At 41.3% G+C, this 14,528-nt stretch overlaps 1 protein-coding gene across 2 annotated transcripts in view; it reads right to left on the bottom strand.

Moving 5' to 3' along the window:
* Nucleotides 1-14,528, bottom strand: part of lars2 (leucyl-tRNA synthetase 2, mitochondrial) — a 63,789-nt gene that overhangs the window by 9,696 nt on the left and 39,565 nt on the right. Inside the window, exons 18-22 of one of the 2 annotated variants that reach the window (XM_058084548.1) lie at nucleotides 13,033-13,110; nucleotides 12,847-12,958; nucleotides 9,888-10,015; nucleotides 5,193-7,562; nucleotides 4,963-5,107 (exon numbers count right to left, since the gene is read on the bottom strand). In XM_058084548.1, coding sequence (XP_057940531.1) covers nucleotides 7,383-7,562; nucleotides 9,888-10,015; nucleotides 12,847-12,958; nucleotides 13,033-13,110 — 498 coding nt within the window. In that variant the 3' untranslated portion in view covers nucleotides 4,963-5,107; nucleotides 5,193-7,382. Of the gene's footprint in view, nucleotides 1-4,962; nucleotides 7,563-9,887; nucleotides 10,016-12,846; nucleotides 12,959-13,032; nucleotides 13,111-14,528 lie in introns of both variants that reach the window. The other variant, XM_058084547.1, reaches the window with a different exon arrangement.

Genomic DNA, 14,528 nt, shown 5'->3' on the forward strand with positions numbered 1-14,528 from the left:
GTTGTTAGACACTGTATAGCATCCCATGCCGTGCATCATTTCACAGCATAGCATGGGCGTACGGGCGTGTTTGACTTGTGGTGGAGGTGAGCTATTTACAGCCCCCTTCTGTTTTGGTTGAGTGATGTCACACATTCCACGCCCCTGACCCCCCCTCCTTTGCTTACTGAACCTTGCAAGTGTAATAGGTTTTAAAATTCCAGCTGATAGCAGGAAGGGGTGTGGTGGGCTGCATGCAGCTTTAATTAAAATTAACGCAAGCTTTACACAGTATGTGTTTTTATGTGGTGCAAAAAGCGTTACGCAACCTTAAAGATAGATCACTCATCACTTAGAAAACATTCAAATATGATGAAGATGTATTATTCATTCATTCATTTTTTACCGCTTATCCTCACGAGGGTTGTGAGGGGTGCTGGAGCCTATCCCAGTTGTCTTTGGGAAAAAGGCAGGGTACACCCTGGACTGGTGGGTGGGAACCTGAGAGTTACAGAACCAAAACGTCAAGTGCTAGACCCAAAAAAAAAAAATCAGCCGGAGGATCGGATTGGTCCAAATTGTCCATAGGTATGAATGTGAGTGTGAATGGTTGTTTGTCAATATGTGCCCTGTGATTGGCTGGCGACCAGTCTCGCCCGAAGACAACTGGGATTGGATACTTGGCCCAAATGAAGGTTGTTACTGGTGCCGAGTGCAACAAACAAAAAGTCTTTGAAAATAGAGCTTCAGTTTGTGCAGGGACGTCAAACGGCAGCTAGTTATGCTTCAGATGAGGTAGTGTATGTTAATGTATGTTATCCTCACGACGGTCGCGGGGTGCTGTGCTGGAGCCTATCCCAGCTGTCTTCGAGCGAGAAGCGGGGTACACCCTGGACTGGTGGCCAGCCAATCACAGGGCACATATAGACAAACAACCATTCACACTCACATTCATACCTATGGACAATTTGGAGTCACCAATTAACCTAGCATGTTTTTGGAATGTGGGAGGAAATCGGAGTACCCGGAGAAAACCCACGCATGCACGGGGAGATCATGCAAACTCCACACAGGGGGTGGAATTGAACTCGGGTTTCCTAGCTGTGAGGCCTACGCGCTAACCACTCAGTCGCCGATGTATTAAAAGGGAACCTATTATGCTATTTCCACTTTTCTGACATATGAATGCAAAAATTTAGGGATGGCTCTGAAAGCTCAGTTTCCGAGAGTTTTTTCATACTTTGTGACATCAAAGTGAGCTTCGTGAGACTGGCTCCATGACTTCCTTATATGGGCATGCATTAAAACAGATGGTTTTGGACATCCGAGGACATAAAGCTGGAATGGGTGCAGATTCTGGAAGATGTTGAAAGCTTTCTGTGCGGGTTATTGTGTGTAGCTGCTCTATAGGAAACCACAACTCAATACAAAGGGCCGAAAATGAGCATAATAGGTCCCATTTAAGCAAATTATATATGATACTAATAATGAAACTAAAGTCTTGTGAATCTTTTGTCCATATAATATCATGACAAATCCCAAAATATTTTGTTTTCATTCTCGTAATCTAACTTTGTTCCAATGTCTATTATTTGTTTTCTTTCTCATATTAAAACTTTTTTTTGTATTTTAGTTTTTTAGATTAGTTGTAAAATTATGACTTTTTCATGTGATTGTCATTGCTAGCTGTATTTATTTTTCAACAATATCAAAATACAGTAATTAAAAGTGTCTTAATTTAATTAAGGACACACTTTGGCTTAGTTCACCATCCTTTCCTCCACAGGAAGACCTTCTTAAGAGGAAATGAAGGCAATTTCATAATTCATCATGGACAATTCACGCTGTACATTTCAAGTACAAGCAGAAGTGAATGAGTCACACAGCATGATATATAGTGTTGTGTGCTTAGCGACTCTAGTTGTCATGGCAACAGCTGAGCTGTCAAAAAAACGGGTATATACATACGTATATTCCGCTGTACTTGGCATTGGAGGAATACTAAAATGAGCAATATCGTCATTCATATTCAGTATTAAACGTGTAGAAAACACCTGACTGAGATAGACTTGAATGAAGCAAGCAAGAAATTGAACGCAACACCACAGTCGCTTCCTGTTATTCTCTCTGCTTTTCCCGTCACCTGATAGCTCACAGATAGAGCTCGGAAATACGGGAAAAAGTTCACCGGATCCGTGAGGAATGTTGGGTTTCTTTTTTAAATTCCCCATAACTTCCTAACCAAAACAAGTTGTGCTGTATAATTTGCTGATACAGCACAAGGAGGAGACCATAAAAATAGAAGCACTTCCTCATAGAGGAGCTGCTTGATGCCCTTTCCTGACGCCTGGCCACAAGGCAGCTATAAGTTCACCTACACGTATTGATTTCAAAATAAATAAAAGACCTTCGGCTTGTGCAGGAAGTGCTTATAGTGTACATAATCATCTCGCTATTTAAAGACAAGCTTGTGGGAGTACAAACGAAGGCCAGTTCAACTCCCTGCGTCACATTTTGAAAAGCGCTTGTGAGTAACGCGCCGCGTGAGAGGCCTTGCGCCTTTAAAGTCTAAACATGGCAGTCTGCGGCTAAAAGCAGCGAGCGGAGACACCGAGCAGATCAGCTGTGATAAGGCAGGATCACGGCTGACTCAGCGGACGCTGAATGGAGAAGCTGCGGGTGGCGACGGGAATCTGAGCGATGAGCGGAATCCAAAGAGGCGCGTTCTGTGGTGTTTCTTGTGGCACCGTCGAGACAGCTTGATGACACGGGAAGAGGAGCTGATAAAGATGTTGACTTTTCACGTCAAACTTTGACAACGTATCGCAGTTTACTACATCACGGTTTAAAAAGAAATAAAATTGATTTATTGATAAAACGGTAACAGAAAATTACAATAGTTGAGGAACCAACCTACCGAACCCTAACCACTACTCATTAGTTCTTCAGTAACTACTCTAATTTGGCGCCTTAGTCATCAGTTCATCGGTAACTACTCTAAATCTATGCACCTCAGTTTCTCAGCTACTCTAAATATGTGCCTTAGTCATGGGTTCCTCATTAGTTCCTCTGTAACTACTCTAATTTATGTACCTTAGTTCCTAACCAACTACTCCAAATATGTGCCTTAGTCATTAGTTCCTCAATAACTACTCTAAATCAATGTGCCTTAGTTCCTCAGTAACTACTCTAAATCTGTGCCTTAGTCATTAGTTCCTCGGTAACAACTCTAAATCTATGCACCTCAGTTTCTCAGCTACTCTAAATATGTGCCTTAGTCATGGGTTCCTCATTAGTTCCTCTGTAACTACTCTAATTTATGTACCTTAGTTCCTCAGTAGCTACTCTAAATCTGTGCCTTAGTCATTAGTTCCTCGGTAACAACTCTAAATCTATGCACCTCAGTTTCTCAGCTACTCTAAATAGGTGCCTTAGTCATGGGTTCCTCATTAGTTCCTCTGTAACTACTCTAATTTATGTACCTTAGTTCCTCAGTAGCTACTCTAAATATGTGCCTTAGTCATTAGTTCCTCAATAACTACTCTAATTTATGTACCTTAGTTCCTAACCAACTACTCCAAATATGTGCCTTAGCCATTAGTTCCTCAATAGCTACTCTAAATCTATGTGCCTTAGTTCCTCAGTAACTACTCTAAATCTGTGCCTTAGTCATTAGTTCCTTGGTAACGACTCTAAATTTATGTACCTCAGTTTCTCGGCTACTCTAAATAGGTGCCTTAGTCATGGGTTCCTCAGTAACTACTCTAATTTATGTACCTTAGTTCCTCAGTAGCTACTCCAAATATGTGCCTTAGTCATTAGTTCCTCAGTAATTTCTCTAAATCGGTCCCTTAGTCATTAGTTCCTCTGTAACTACTCTAATTTATGTACCTTAGTTCCTAAGTAACTACTCCAAGTATGTGCCTTAGTCATTAGTTCTTCAATAACTACTCTAAATGCATGTGCCTCAGTTCCTCAGTAACCACTCTAAATCAGCGGCGTAGTCATTAGTTCCTGCGTAACTACTCTAAATATATGTACATCAGTTTCTCAGCAATCCTCTAAATAGGTGCCTTAGTCATTAGTTCCTCATTAGTTCCTATGTAACTACTCTAATTTATGTACCTTAGTTCCTCAATAACTACTCTAAATGTATGTGCTTTAGTTCCTCAGTAACTATCTAAATCTGTTCCTTAGTCATTAGTTCCTCATTAGTTCCTCAATAACTACTCTAAATGTATGTGCCTCTAAATCTGTTCCTTAGTCATTAGTTAATAGTAAAAAAAGTAATTGGTTCCTCAGTAACTACTCTAAATTTGTGTCATAGTCATTAGTTGATCATCTTGTTTTATCATTATTTGCATCTTGCAACTCGTTTATTATTGATTTTTATGAAGTGGTTAATATCAAATTAAACCCTAAAAGTAAAAAATGCAGGGAAAAAGGTTACCTCATAAAAACCCATAATTAATAAGTATATGTAAATATGTCTATTGTTAGCCCTTTTATGAAATAAAACACATCCAAGTGGCCCCTGGTAGCCTATTCATTGACTTGTCTGTATGCGGCCCTCAGTGGATGACGCCTCTGTTGTAGAGTCCTTCTTTACAGCTCTCACAATGTTTCTGTCATGAACTGCTGATGCGTTCCCTGCTCTGCCTGTTTGACATGTTACTTAGTAAACCACTACTTTATTCCTTCTTCAGGACATTCCAAATGGTTGGAGCGGCTATGACCAATGTTTACCCAATGGTTCCGATTGATTTTCTGTCTTCTCTCAAATTGCTTGTTTTTCACCCAAAGACAGCTCTCCGCTTTTCATGTTGTTCTCGCCTCTAGATGCAGTCCACACGGACAAAACCTATCCTAACCTATCTGAAAATGAGTGGAGATACTCAGTGCTATTTATTGACCGAGTAAGAACGTAATAGGAAACACCTGAGCAACAAAACACACCTGCCAGTCACATGTTCCAATGCTCACCTGAAAAATATGGTGGGTTCAAACAAAAGGTCCTATCCTCCAAGTTCTGATTTGTCGTCAAGGTTCCGGTACTTCTGGAGGGTATTGTGTAGTCAGCATCATGAGAGTTGATGACTTCCTCTCAAGCAAGTCTGAGCTTTTTGTCCTGTCACTCACACACATATACACACACTTTAGCTTTTTACACAGAGTCCAACCCATAGTGTACAATGTTAAAAGTCTAATATTACCTCAAAAAGGGGGTCAATCACAGCCCCCCCATATTCTGGATGGTGCAATTTATACAAACCAGCAAGCAGAAGTTTTAAGGGCACTTAAAGGGGCAGCGCAAATTTGTTATTGTGTTATATTTTTCAACAGCCACATGTCAAAAGACATAATTTCCATCCCGGTAACGTCTATATCGTAGGAATGTTCCAAGTGTGTCATAGCGAGCCTCTCCTCCAGAGAATACAAGACCGTTGAAGTACTCTGGAGCATATTTTGCAAGAGTTTTCTCCTCCCTCCAGACTGTTTACTTTCTCGCTGTAGAAACTCCAAATCAATTCGTCTTGCCTTTAAACATAACTTAAGTTAGGCAAAATGTCGTTCTTTACTTTACTCAAGCTGTTGTATCGCCTCTAAAATCCCAGGGGGAGACCCACCTCATACTTTGGAAAAAAAAAAAAAAAAACTGATGTAGAGCATTCTCATCAACAACTGCACTGCCTTTATTTAGTAGGAACATATTTCCATATGGAACACAATGTCCTACGGTCTTTTGCAACCTTCTTCTATCACTTCAAGCTAAAACATACCCACCCATTCATCAAATAGAAACTCACTTTAACGGAAAATGTAACTTCAGGGGCCTTTTAGTTATCACTATACATTAAAATTAGCATAATACTTACTAATGATACATTTACCTTACTAATGATACATGATGTTGACTTGTTTGCTTGTTAAGTAAAACATGATTATTACGTTATTACTAAGGGTGTCACAAGATCTCGCGAGATTTAAACGTGATGAACTGTCTCATGGGCAGTAGACCTGGGATGATAATAAATTGATTAATTAATCACACAATTTTTCATTCATTCATTCATTTTCTACCGAGGGTCGAAGGGGTGCTGGAGCCTATCCCAGCTGTCTTCGGGCGAAAGGCAGGGGTATACCCTGGACTGGTGGCCATGCAGCCAATCACAGGGCACATATAGACAAACAACCATTCACACTCACATTCATACCTATGGACAATTTGGAGTCGCTAATTAACCTAGCATGTTTTTTGGAATGTGGGAGGAAACCGGAGTACCCGGAGAAAACCCACACATGCACAGGGAGAACATGCAAACTCCACACAGAGATGCCCAAGGGGGGGAATCGAACTCCGGTCTCCGAGCTGTGTGGCCTGTGTGCTAACCATTCGAGCTGCCAACATTCATTCATTCATTTTCTACCGCTTATCCTCACCTAAGGTCGCAGGGGTGCTGGAGCCTATCCCAGCTCTTTTCAGACGAGAGGCGGGGTACACCCTGGACTGGTGGCCATGCAGCCAATCACAGAGACATATAGTCAAACAACCATTCACACTCACATTCATACCTATGGACAATTTGGAGTCGCTAATTAACCTAGCATGTTTTTGGAATGTGGGAGGAAACCGGAGTACCCGGAGAAAACCCACGCATGCACGGGGAGAACATGCAAACTCCACACATAAATGGCCGAGAGTGGAACTGAACTCGGGTCTTCGCGCTAACCACTCGAGCGCCGTGCAGCACTATTTTATTAACATTTTATTGTAATTATGACAAAAAAGTTAAATCTGTTCTTTTAAAATTGTTTGTGCTCTGTTACAGTAATTTCCATTTCTGGTTCTATGGTTATCATCACACTTTTCCTGTTATAGTCATCACTGGTACCCATAAAAAAAACCTTGATATGGTCAAGAAGCATGATTGTTTGATACTTTTTGTTTGACTTTTTTTGTTGTAGCTGAACCCAGGTCTCCTAGCTGTGAGGTCTGCGTGCTAACCACTCATCCACCGTGCTGTCCCCACATAATTTTTTTTTTTTACAAATGTTGCCGGCTTCAATGAATTGCCATTTACATGCATGTCTGGTTTCCTTGCCTCCAAACAGGCAGGGAGAGAGTTCACTCTGTGCATTGTTTTGGTGCATCTTTTGCATAGAAAAACGGCATGAACGGAGTGAGCCCTTCTGTCATTCATACAGTCTCTTTGTCATAGACATAATCGCTTAGTATATCTTCGGACCCATGATTTGAGCCTTAAGCAAGACTCGCATTAACTTAAATAGTCAAATTTGTAAAAAGTATGGATATCGGATGTTGGCATATTGATACTACAGCTGTAGATATACAATAGCCACACTAGCAAACAGTCACCCAAATAGTGCTGAAAGGTCAAAGGTCACTCCCCAAGAAGGAAATTAATGAGGGTAGTCCGTGGCGAGAGGATGACTCTCTTGACGCTCGCCTCTCTGAGGACCTTCTGTCCGAGTGGGCTCTCCATGACCAGCTTCTCCACCTTCTCCGAGTCTTTAGACACCTGCAAAGGCACCGTCACCCTCCCGCAGGCTTTGTTGTTAATCTGGGGAGGGGGCAATCCACAGACAAATCAAAATGTTAGGGTTCAAACTATAGCTAAAATGCTTACGCTTTGGCATAAAAATAAACTTTTCCCTTTCCACACATGCGGTGGAGCCACAGAAGCTGTAGTTAGTGGTAGTTATGGGAAGTGTGCTTAGGGTTATAGGTTTAGAAGCAAGTGTACACAATGAAGGGGAACGTCAAGACTTCCTGTGTGTGTGTGATGGCGTCTTTGGAAGCGGTTAGAAGCAGTGGCGTGTGCATGCGTGTGCATGCGTGTGTGTGTGTGTGTGTGTGTGTGTGAGGCCACTCCGGCACGGTGTCCCCCACGGGACAAACGTGATTAGAGGAGAACGGATAAGGAAGCCCACAACAGAGAGCCCCTGTGAGTCAACTCATCATCAGCCAGCCCTGTGAGCTCAAATATATTTACTGCACAGACGAGCACACATGAGGAGGCAAACACACACACACACAAGCAATGAAAATACGTCAAGGCGTATTTTTTTTTCAAGTAAAACACAAACAGCTGTCAAACCACCGCAAGCGTACACATATTTACATCATTTCTGTCTTGTCTCCTGAGTTATCCAAAGTCATGGTGTAAAAGTGGTGCAATTTACAGTTTCTAAACAAACGTCAAACAAAGGTTGCTGTTCAAACAATCGCTATGTGCGCACACAGTTGTGAAAATTGTCAATAATTGTCAATAATTGCTAAATACAAGGATGAAGAGTCTTGAACCAGTCATGATGTGCTATATATATCACTATATTGACACTTACTATGGTACCCATTATGTCATTTATGTAAAAATAAAAATTAAATTAAATTAAATTAAATTAAATTAAATTAAATTAAATTAAATTAAATTAAATTAAATTAAATTAAATTAAATTAAATTAAACTATATTAGAAAAGCAGGAAGTGAACAAATGTAATAGTTACTGATTGTAAAAGTACCAGATAGAGGGGTAGGATTTAATAAGCTTTGATTCTTCCTACTCCTTTTGAACATGTAGAACTGTGAACCGATTATGGGATGCATTCAATTGTAATCTGATGCATGTTCAAATGAAATAAAACCATTACCATTACCATAATTCATGGTGTTATATTTGTTTTAAAAAAATGTTTTTTGATAACAGGGCTGCACGGTGGAAATTGGTTAGCGCACAGGCCTCACAGCTAGGAGACCCGAGTTCAATTCCAACCTCGGGCCATTTCTGTGTGGAGTTTGCATGTTCTCCCCGTGTATGCGTGGGTTTAAGACGGTTTCCTCCCACATTCCAAAAACATGCTAGCTTAATTGGCGACTCCAAATTGTCCATAGGTATGAATGTGAGTGTGAATGGTTGTTTGTCTATATGTGACCTGTGATTGGCTGGCCACCAGTCCAGGGTGTACCATGCCTCTCGACCGAAGACAGCTGGGATAGGCTCCAGCACCCCCTCAACCCTCGACCAATGAATGAATGTATGTGTCAATTGGGCATCTTTAAAGGGTGAGTAATTTTACTTTATTGTAGTTGTATTAAAGAGTTATTACAATGTTTTAAGTTTGATTCTGGAACAAATGATCACTTTACATTGCCATCCTATATTAATTATTAGTTTTGAATGAGCCAAACTTGAGCAGACTGTGCTCAGGAGCAAAGTATCAGCTGATCGTGTTTGCTATAATCTCGTCACGTCACAAGAAAAATGAAAACAGATGAATGAGCAGTTTAAAGTGTGATTTATTTTTACGTGTGTGTGTCTGCAAATCCACACTTATTTTCTTATTATTTGATGACATAACACTTAGTCAGTCCCACAGTGGAGAAATGTGCAGGAAATGCCTATGAAAGCAATCAAAACGCAAACAAAAACACTCAATTTGAAAGAAATACAAGAGACATTGAACGCCATGCTGTATGTAAATCAGGCATAAATCATTAGTCGTATGCCGGGCTTTTAATTATTGAGCCACTAGACTGTTTTAGTTTCAAGCACGACTCGACTTGCAGACGCATAAATTGCACACACGCTCTCAGACATGCACACTACTAACTAATCATAGGCTCTCTTCAAAATTACAGAGCACGGATGTATTCATGGAGTATGACTTTTAAGACTTGAAAAGCGTCTGGATTAAAGAACAAATGTTCAATCACGAATGTTAACAAAGAAAGACCCGCCTTCATCTCCAGCATGAAAACAATTACAAGACAGCATTTAGTTAGGTAATTATCCGTTTTGTCTTTTGTAAACAAGATCGAAAGCGACGTTTATGGGTTGTCTGAAGGTGTGTGCTCATGTGTGTGTGTTCATGTGTGTGAGCCTACCAGTACGGAAATCTCTACAAAGTCAGGGGACTCCAGGTACTCGGGATCCGCAGCGGGCCAGGACTGTGACAGGACGTCTCCGCCCCGCTGGAGAGTGCTGCTGATGGGGTTGTTCACCTTGCAAAGACCTGCGTATCAGGGGGGAAGTCGGGAGAATAAAGATGAAAATGGCATAGACAATCATAATTCACATTCATAATCAGCTAACATTGCACAACCTATTCATAAACAATGCCTATCGATTGAAGACTTACCAGAGATGGGGTGGGTTCTGGAGATTAATCTAATTTAATGATTAGAACAGTCACTTTTATTGAAAATGTTGATCAGAAATCGAAGAACACATAGACATTTTTCTCAGCATTTGCTGGTGGTTCCAAACATAATTTACACAATTCTCATATGTTGGTTTGTCAAAAAAAAATAAAGCCACTTTTTTCCCCCCTGGTTTTGTGTATGGCGCAGTTTGGAATCAAACATGTTGGTAAACATAATGGTGACACCAGCTTTCCGACTGTACCACCAACTAAAACACTTTTATTTTTATGTCCAAACAATTTTGTGCAATTAACAAAAATTATTAAGGTGATGTTTTTGTTGGGCAGCACGGTAGGTCTAGTGGTTAGCACGCAGACCTCACAGCTAGGAGACCAGAGTTCAATTCCACCCTCGGCCATCTCTGTGTGGAGTTTGCACGTTCTCCCCGTGCATGCGTGGGTTTTCTCCGGGTACTCCCGTTTCCTCCCACATTCCAAAAACATGCTAGGTTAATTAGCAACTCCAAATTGTTTGTCTATATGTGCCCTGTGATTGGCTGGCGACCAGTCCAGGGTGTACCCCGCCTCTCGCCCAAAAGACAGCTGGGATAGGCTCCAGCACTCCCCGCGACCCTTGTAAGGAAAAGCGGTAGAAAATGAATGAATGAATGTTTTTGTTGACATAACATAGCAATAATGTGTGAAACTGGTTTACAACAACATGTTAAAGGGGACCTATTATGTTCATATTTCAGCCCTTTGTATTAGAGTTGTAGACTCCTATAGAGCAGCTACACACAATAACCAGAACAGAAAGTGTTCTAGTGCTTCCGGAATCTGCACCTATTCAGCTGTATTTTGTGATTCCCGCAAAAACGGTCTGTTTTAATGTATTCCACACATGGCCCGCCTCCAGGCACACCCACTCTCCTGTGGTTGGTCAAACTCCCGAGTGCGTAGAAAGAGTTCTTTTCTTTTCTTAATTTATTTCAGACATGCATACTATGTTACATTATTCTTTCTCACATATACACTTACAATATCTATTTATATATATATATATATATATAAATATAACATACAGCCATATGAGTTGATGGAGACTGACATCCAGCAGAGGAGACAAAAGGAAGGATGTGAACTTCCCCCAGTTTCCAACAAGCAAGAGTGAAAAAGCTCAGCATGACAGCAGTTTCACGCGTGTGTGTGTGTGTGTCCCGTGTTCTAGAAAACATTATTCAAAAATCTTGTATCAACACACACCAGCCGGCGGTGACCAGTATAGTATGTTCTTTAAAGTTGTGTGCAGAAATTGTGTACGTGTGCTGTCGACAATGAAGGGATGTTGATGGGCTCCACACGTGAGCCCCCCCCCCCCAAAATGAGGCTCCGTCTTCCTTCCTGCTGTTTGTTTTCTACCCCTGAGCCAAGAGATCACAGCGTGGCGTTCATTAGCCGGACCAAAAACTGTATGACAGCTAACTGGATGGAGTGTTTTAGAAAGCTGGTTAAATCACAATTGGGCAGTCTTAATTAACACTTCCTGTTAAAAAGGTATGTGAATGACTCCAAATTGAAAATATAGTTACAGACATTCGGAAATACATACTTTGTAGCATATTAAAACATTGCTAATGTGTAACGTTTAGTTGGGAAAATCTGGAAATACTTTCAGTGAGAATTGCAATTTTGGGGGATAATTGATATATAAAGGACGGCACGGTGGTCGAGTGGTTAGCGCGCAGACCTCACAGCAAGGAGACCAGGGTTCAATTCCACCCTCGGCCATCTCTGTGTGGAGTTTGCTTGTTCTCCCCGTGCATGCGTGGGTTTTCTCCGGGTACTCCGGTTTCCTCCCACATTCCAAAAACATGCTAGGTTAATTAGCGACTCCAAATTGTCCATAGGTATGAATGTGAGTGTGAATGGTTGTTTGTCTATATGTGCCCTGTGATTGGCTGGCCACCAGTCCAAGGTGTACCCCGCCTCTCGGCCAAAGACAGCTGGGATAGGCTCCAGCACCCCCCACGACCCTCGTGAGGAAAAAGCGGCAGAAAATGAATGAATGAATGAATGTTTTGAGTCTTAAGCTGCTGTGTGATGAGTTTAGTGTGAATGTGAGTGTGAATGGTTTGTTGTCTATATGTGCCCTGTGATTGGCTGGCCACCAGTCCAGGGTGTACCCCGCCTCTCGGCCAAAGACAGCTGGGATAGGCTCCAGCAACCCCCACGACCCTCGTGAGGAAAAAGCGGCAGAAAATGAATGAATGAATGAATGTTTTGAGTCTTAAGCTGCTGTGTGATGAGTTTAGTGTGAATGTGAGTGTGAATGGTTGTTTGTCTATATGTGCCCTGTGATTGGCTGGCCACCAGTCCAAGGTGTACCCCGCCTCTTGCCCAAAAACAGCTGGGATAGGCTCCAGCAACCCCCGCGACCCTCGTGAGGAAAAAGCGGTAGAAAATTAATGAATGAATATCTAATATACAGTAATATATCATTTACTTTTTACAAATTAAGATTGAAAAAAAGTACTCATTCTTTTCTTTGATCCTGTTCACACTTATGGACAATTTAGTCTCCAATTCCCCCGTGGGAAGAAAATGTAGTACTTGTGGGAAACTCAAGCATGTGAAAGAGAGTGGAACCAACTACACCAGCAAGCAATCTCACCGGTGGAGGGATCATTTTTCATATCACTCACCTGCCCAAAGTTCAGAGGCCAAGTGGGGTGCCATGGGAGCCGTCATCAGAACCAGCGTGGCCAGAGCATCCTCAAACTCCGCACTGTGCTGCATCACGCTGACTGATGCACACTGGGTAACACACATAAAATGTAATGAGTGGGGTTGCTGATTTGAAACCTGAAGATGTTACTGTGTTCGCTCACGCTCAATGTATTGGTAAGGCCCATGAGACGAGAAATGGCTGCATTGAACAGGAAGTCTTCCGTGAAGTGAGATGTAACCTGAAAAAAAAAAAGCATATTTCTATTTGGAATTAATCCCATCATCAGTTATTTACTTGGCTGAGTGTTGGTTGCCTGGGAAGAGAAGACAGCGACATGCCCAGAGGATGCACACTGTTGGGAGTATGTCAACAACTCCCAGCTTAGCCCTCTGGGAGGAGAGAGCCCATTGGGGGAAGGGTCTTAGGGTGGAAGCGGCTGATCACCGAGGACTGAATCAAAGCACAGCCTTGACTTTGAGAGCTTAAGGCTAACAGGCCTGATGTCCTATAAAAGCTCTGGCCTTGAGGGGTGGAGGGAGAAAATCCAACCTGGCAGCTTTGGGCGTCTATTTATAAAAAGTGTGGGAGAGACAGAGTAGGTTTTTAAATCAATTGCCATCAGTCTTCCTTTACTCTGGGGGGGTGTTCGGGTTAGAATGGACGATCGGGTTGCCGCGCATTGTGATGACTGGCGTAGCATGTTAGCATGTTAACTCATCTCATGACGGACTTCAAGTCCAAGTAGATAAAGGTGAAAAATTCATCTAGATCAGCGGTCTTAAACACGCGGCCCGCGGGCCAAATGTGGCCCGCAGGACACTAGTTTGAGGTCCCCCGCCTTGATATGAAAGTTTAATGTTAGTGCGGTCCGCGCAAGTTTGATATGGATGCTGTATGGTATCATGTACCCAGAAAAAAATTACTACATTTGATTAATGTTCATGTTAAAGGTTAAATAACTGTTAATAGTTATCCTCCCTATCCGTGTGGAAGTGGTAAGTTTTTGGCTTTTTAAGTTTAAAGGAAATAAACTAAACTACCGTTTAGGTTGCTAGCTCTCTAGTTTGCGAGTTAGCATGTGTCACAAGACCCTGCAGTTGCGCAATATGTTGTATAAACGTGACTATAGTCGTGTTTTGTCATGTCTACAGGGCTCTAATAATGCTTTGTTCATTTTAATCTGAAAAAAATATTTTGTCTACTCACCAACTATATGTGGTTTCTTAAGTTTTTATTATTTGGTGTTTTATTATTATTATTATATTTATTTCTTACTGATGGATTGATTTTCTTTATTCTTGATTTGTTTATTTCTTTTTCATCTTATTTTGTGTAGACAAATAAAAAGTAAGATATTTGAGAACAGTGGGATGTTTTATCAGAGCTTTTATTGTAGAAAATTGGAACCAAAGCAAAGTTTTTTAATGTTTTTCTTTTTAATAAATTATTAATAAATAATTAATTAATTAATAATTAATTTAAAAAAAAATTTTTTTTGAAAACCTGATGCGGCCCAGTCTCACCCAGACCCGAGCTCCAGTGGTCCCCAAGTAAATTGAGTTTGAGACCCCTGATCTAGATATAAAAAAAAAACCATACAAGAGACGGAAGAGACTTTGAAAACAGGCCATCTACTGACCCCTGCTGGTGGAAACT

Source organism: Doryrhamphus excisus, chromosome 10 (genome assembly GCF_030265055.1).
Source record: "Doryrhamphus excisus isolate RoL2022-K1 chromosome 10, RoL_Dexc_1.0, whole genome shotgun sequence".
Lineage (NCBI taxonomy): Eukaryota > Metazoa > Chordata > Actinopteri > Syngnathiformes > Syngnathidae > Doryrhamphus > Doryrhamphus excisus.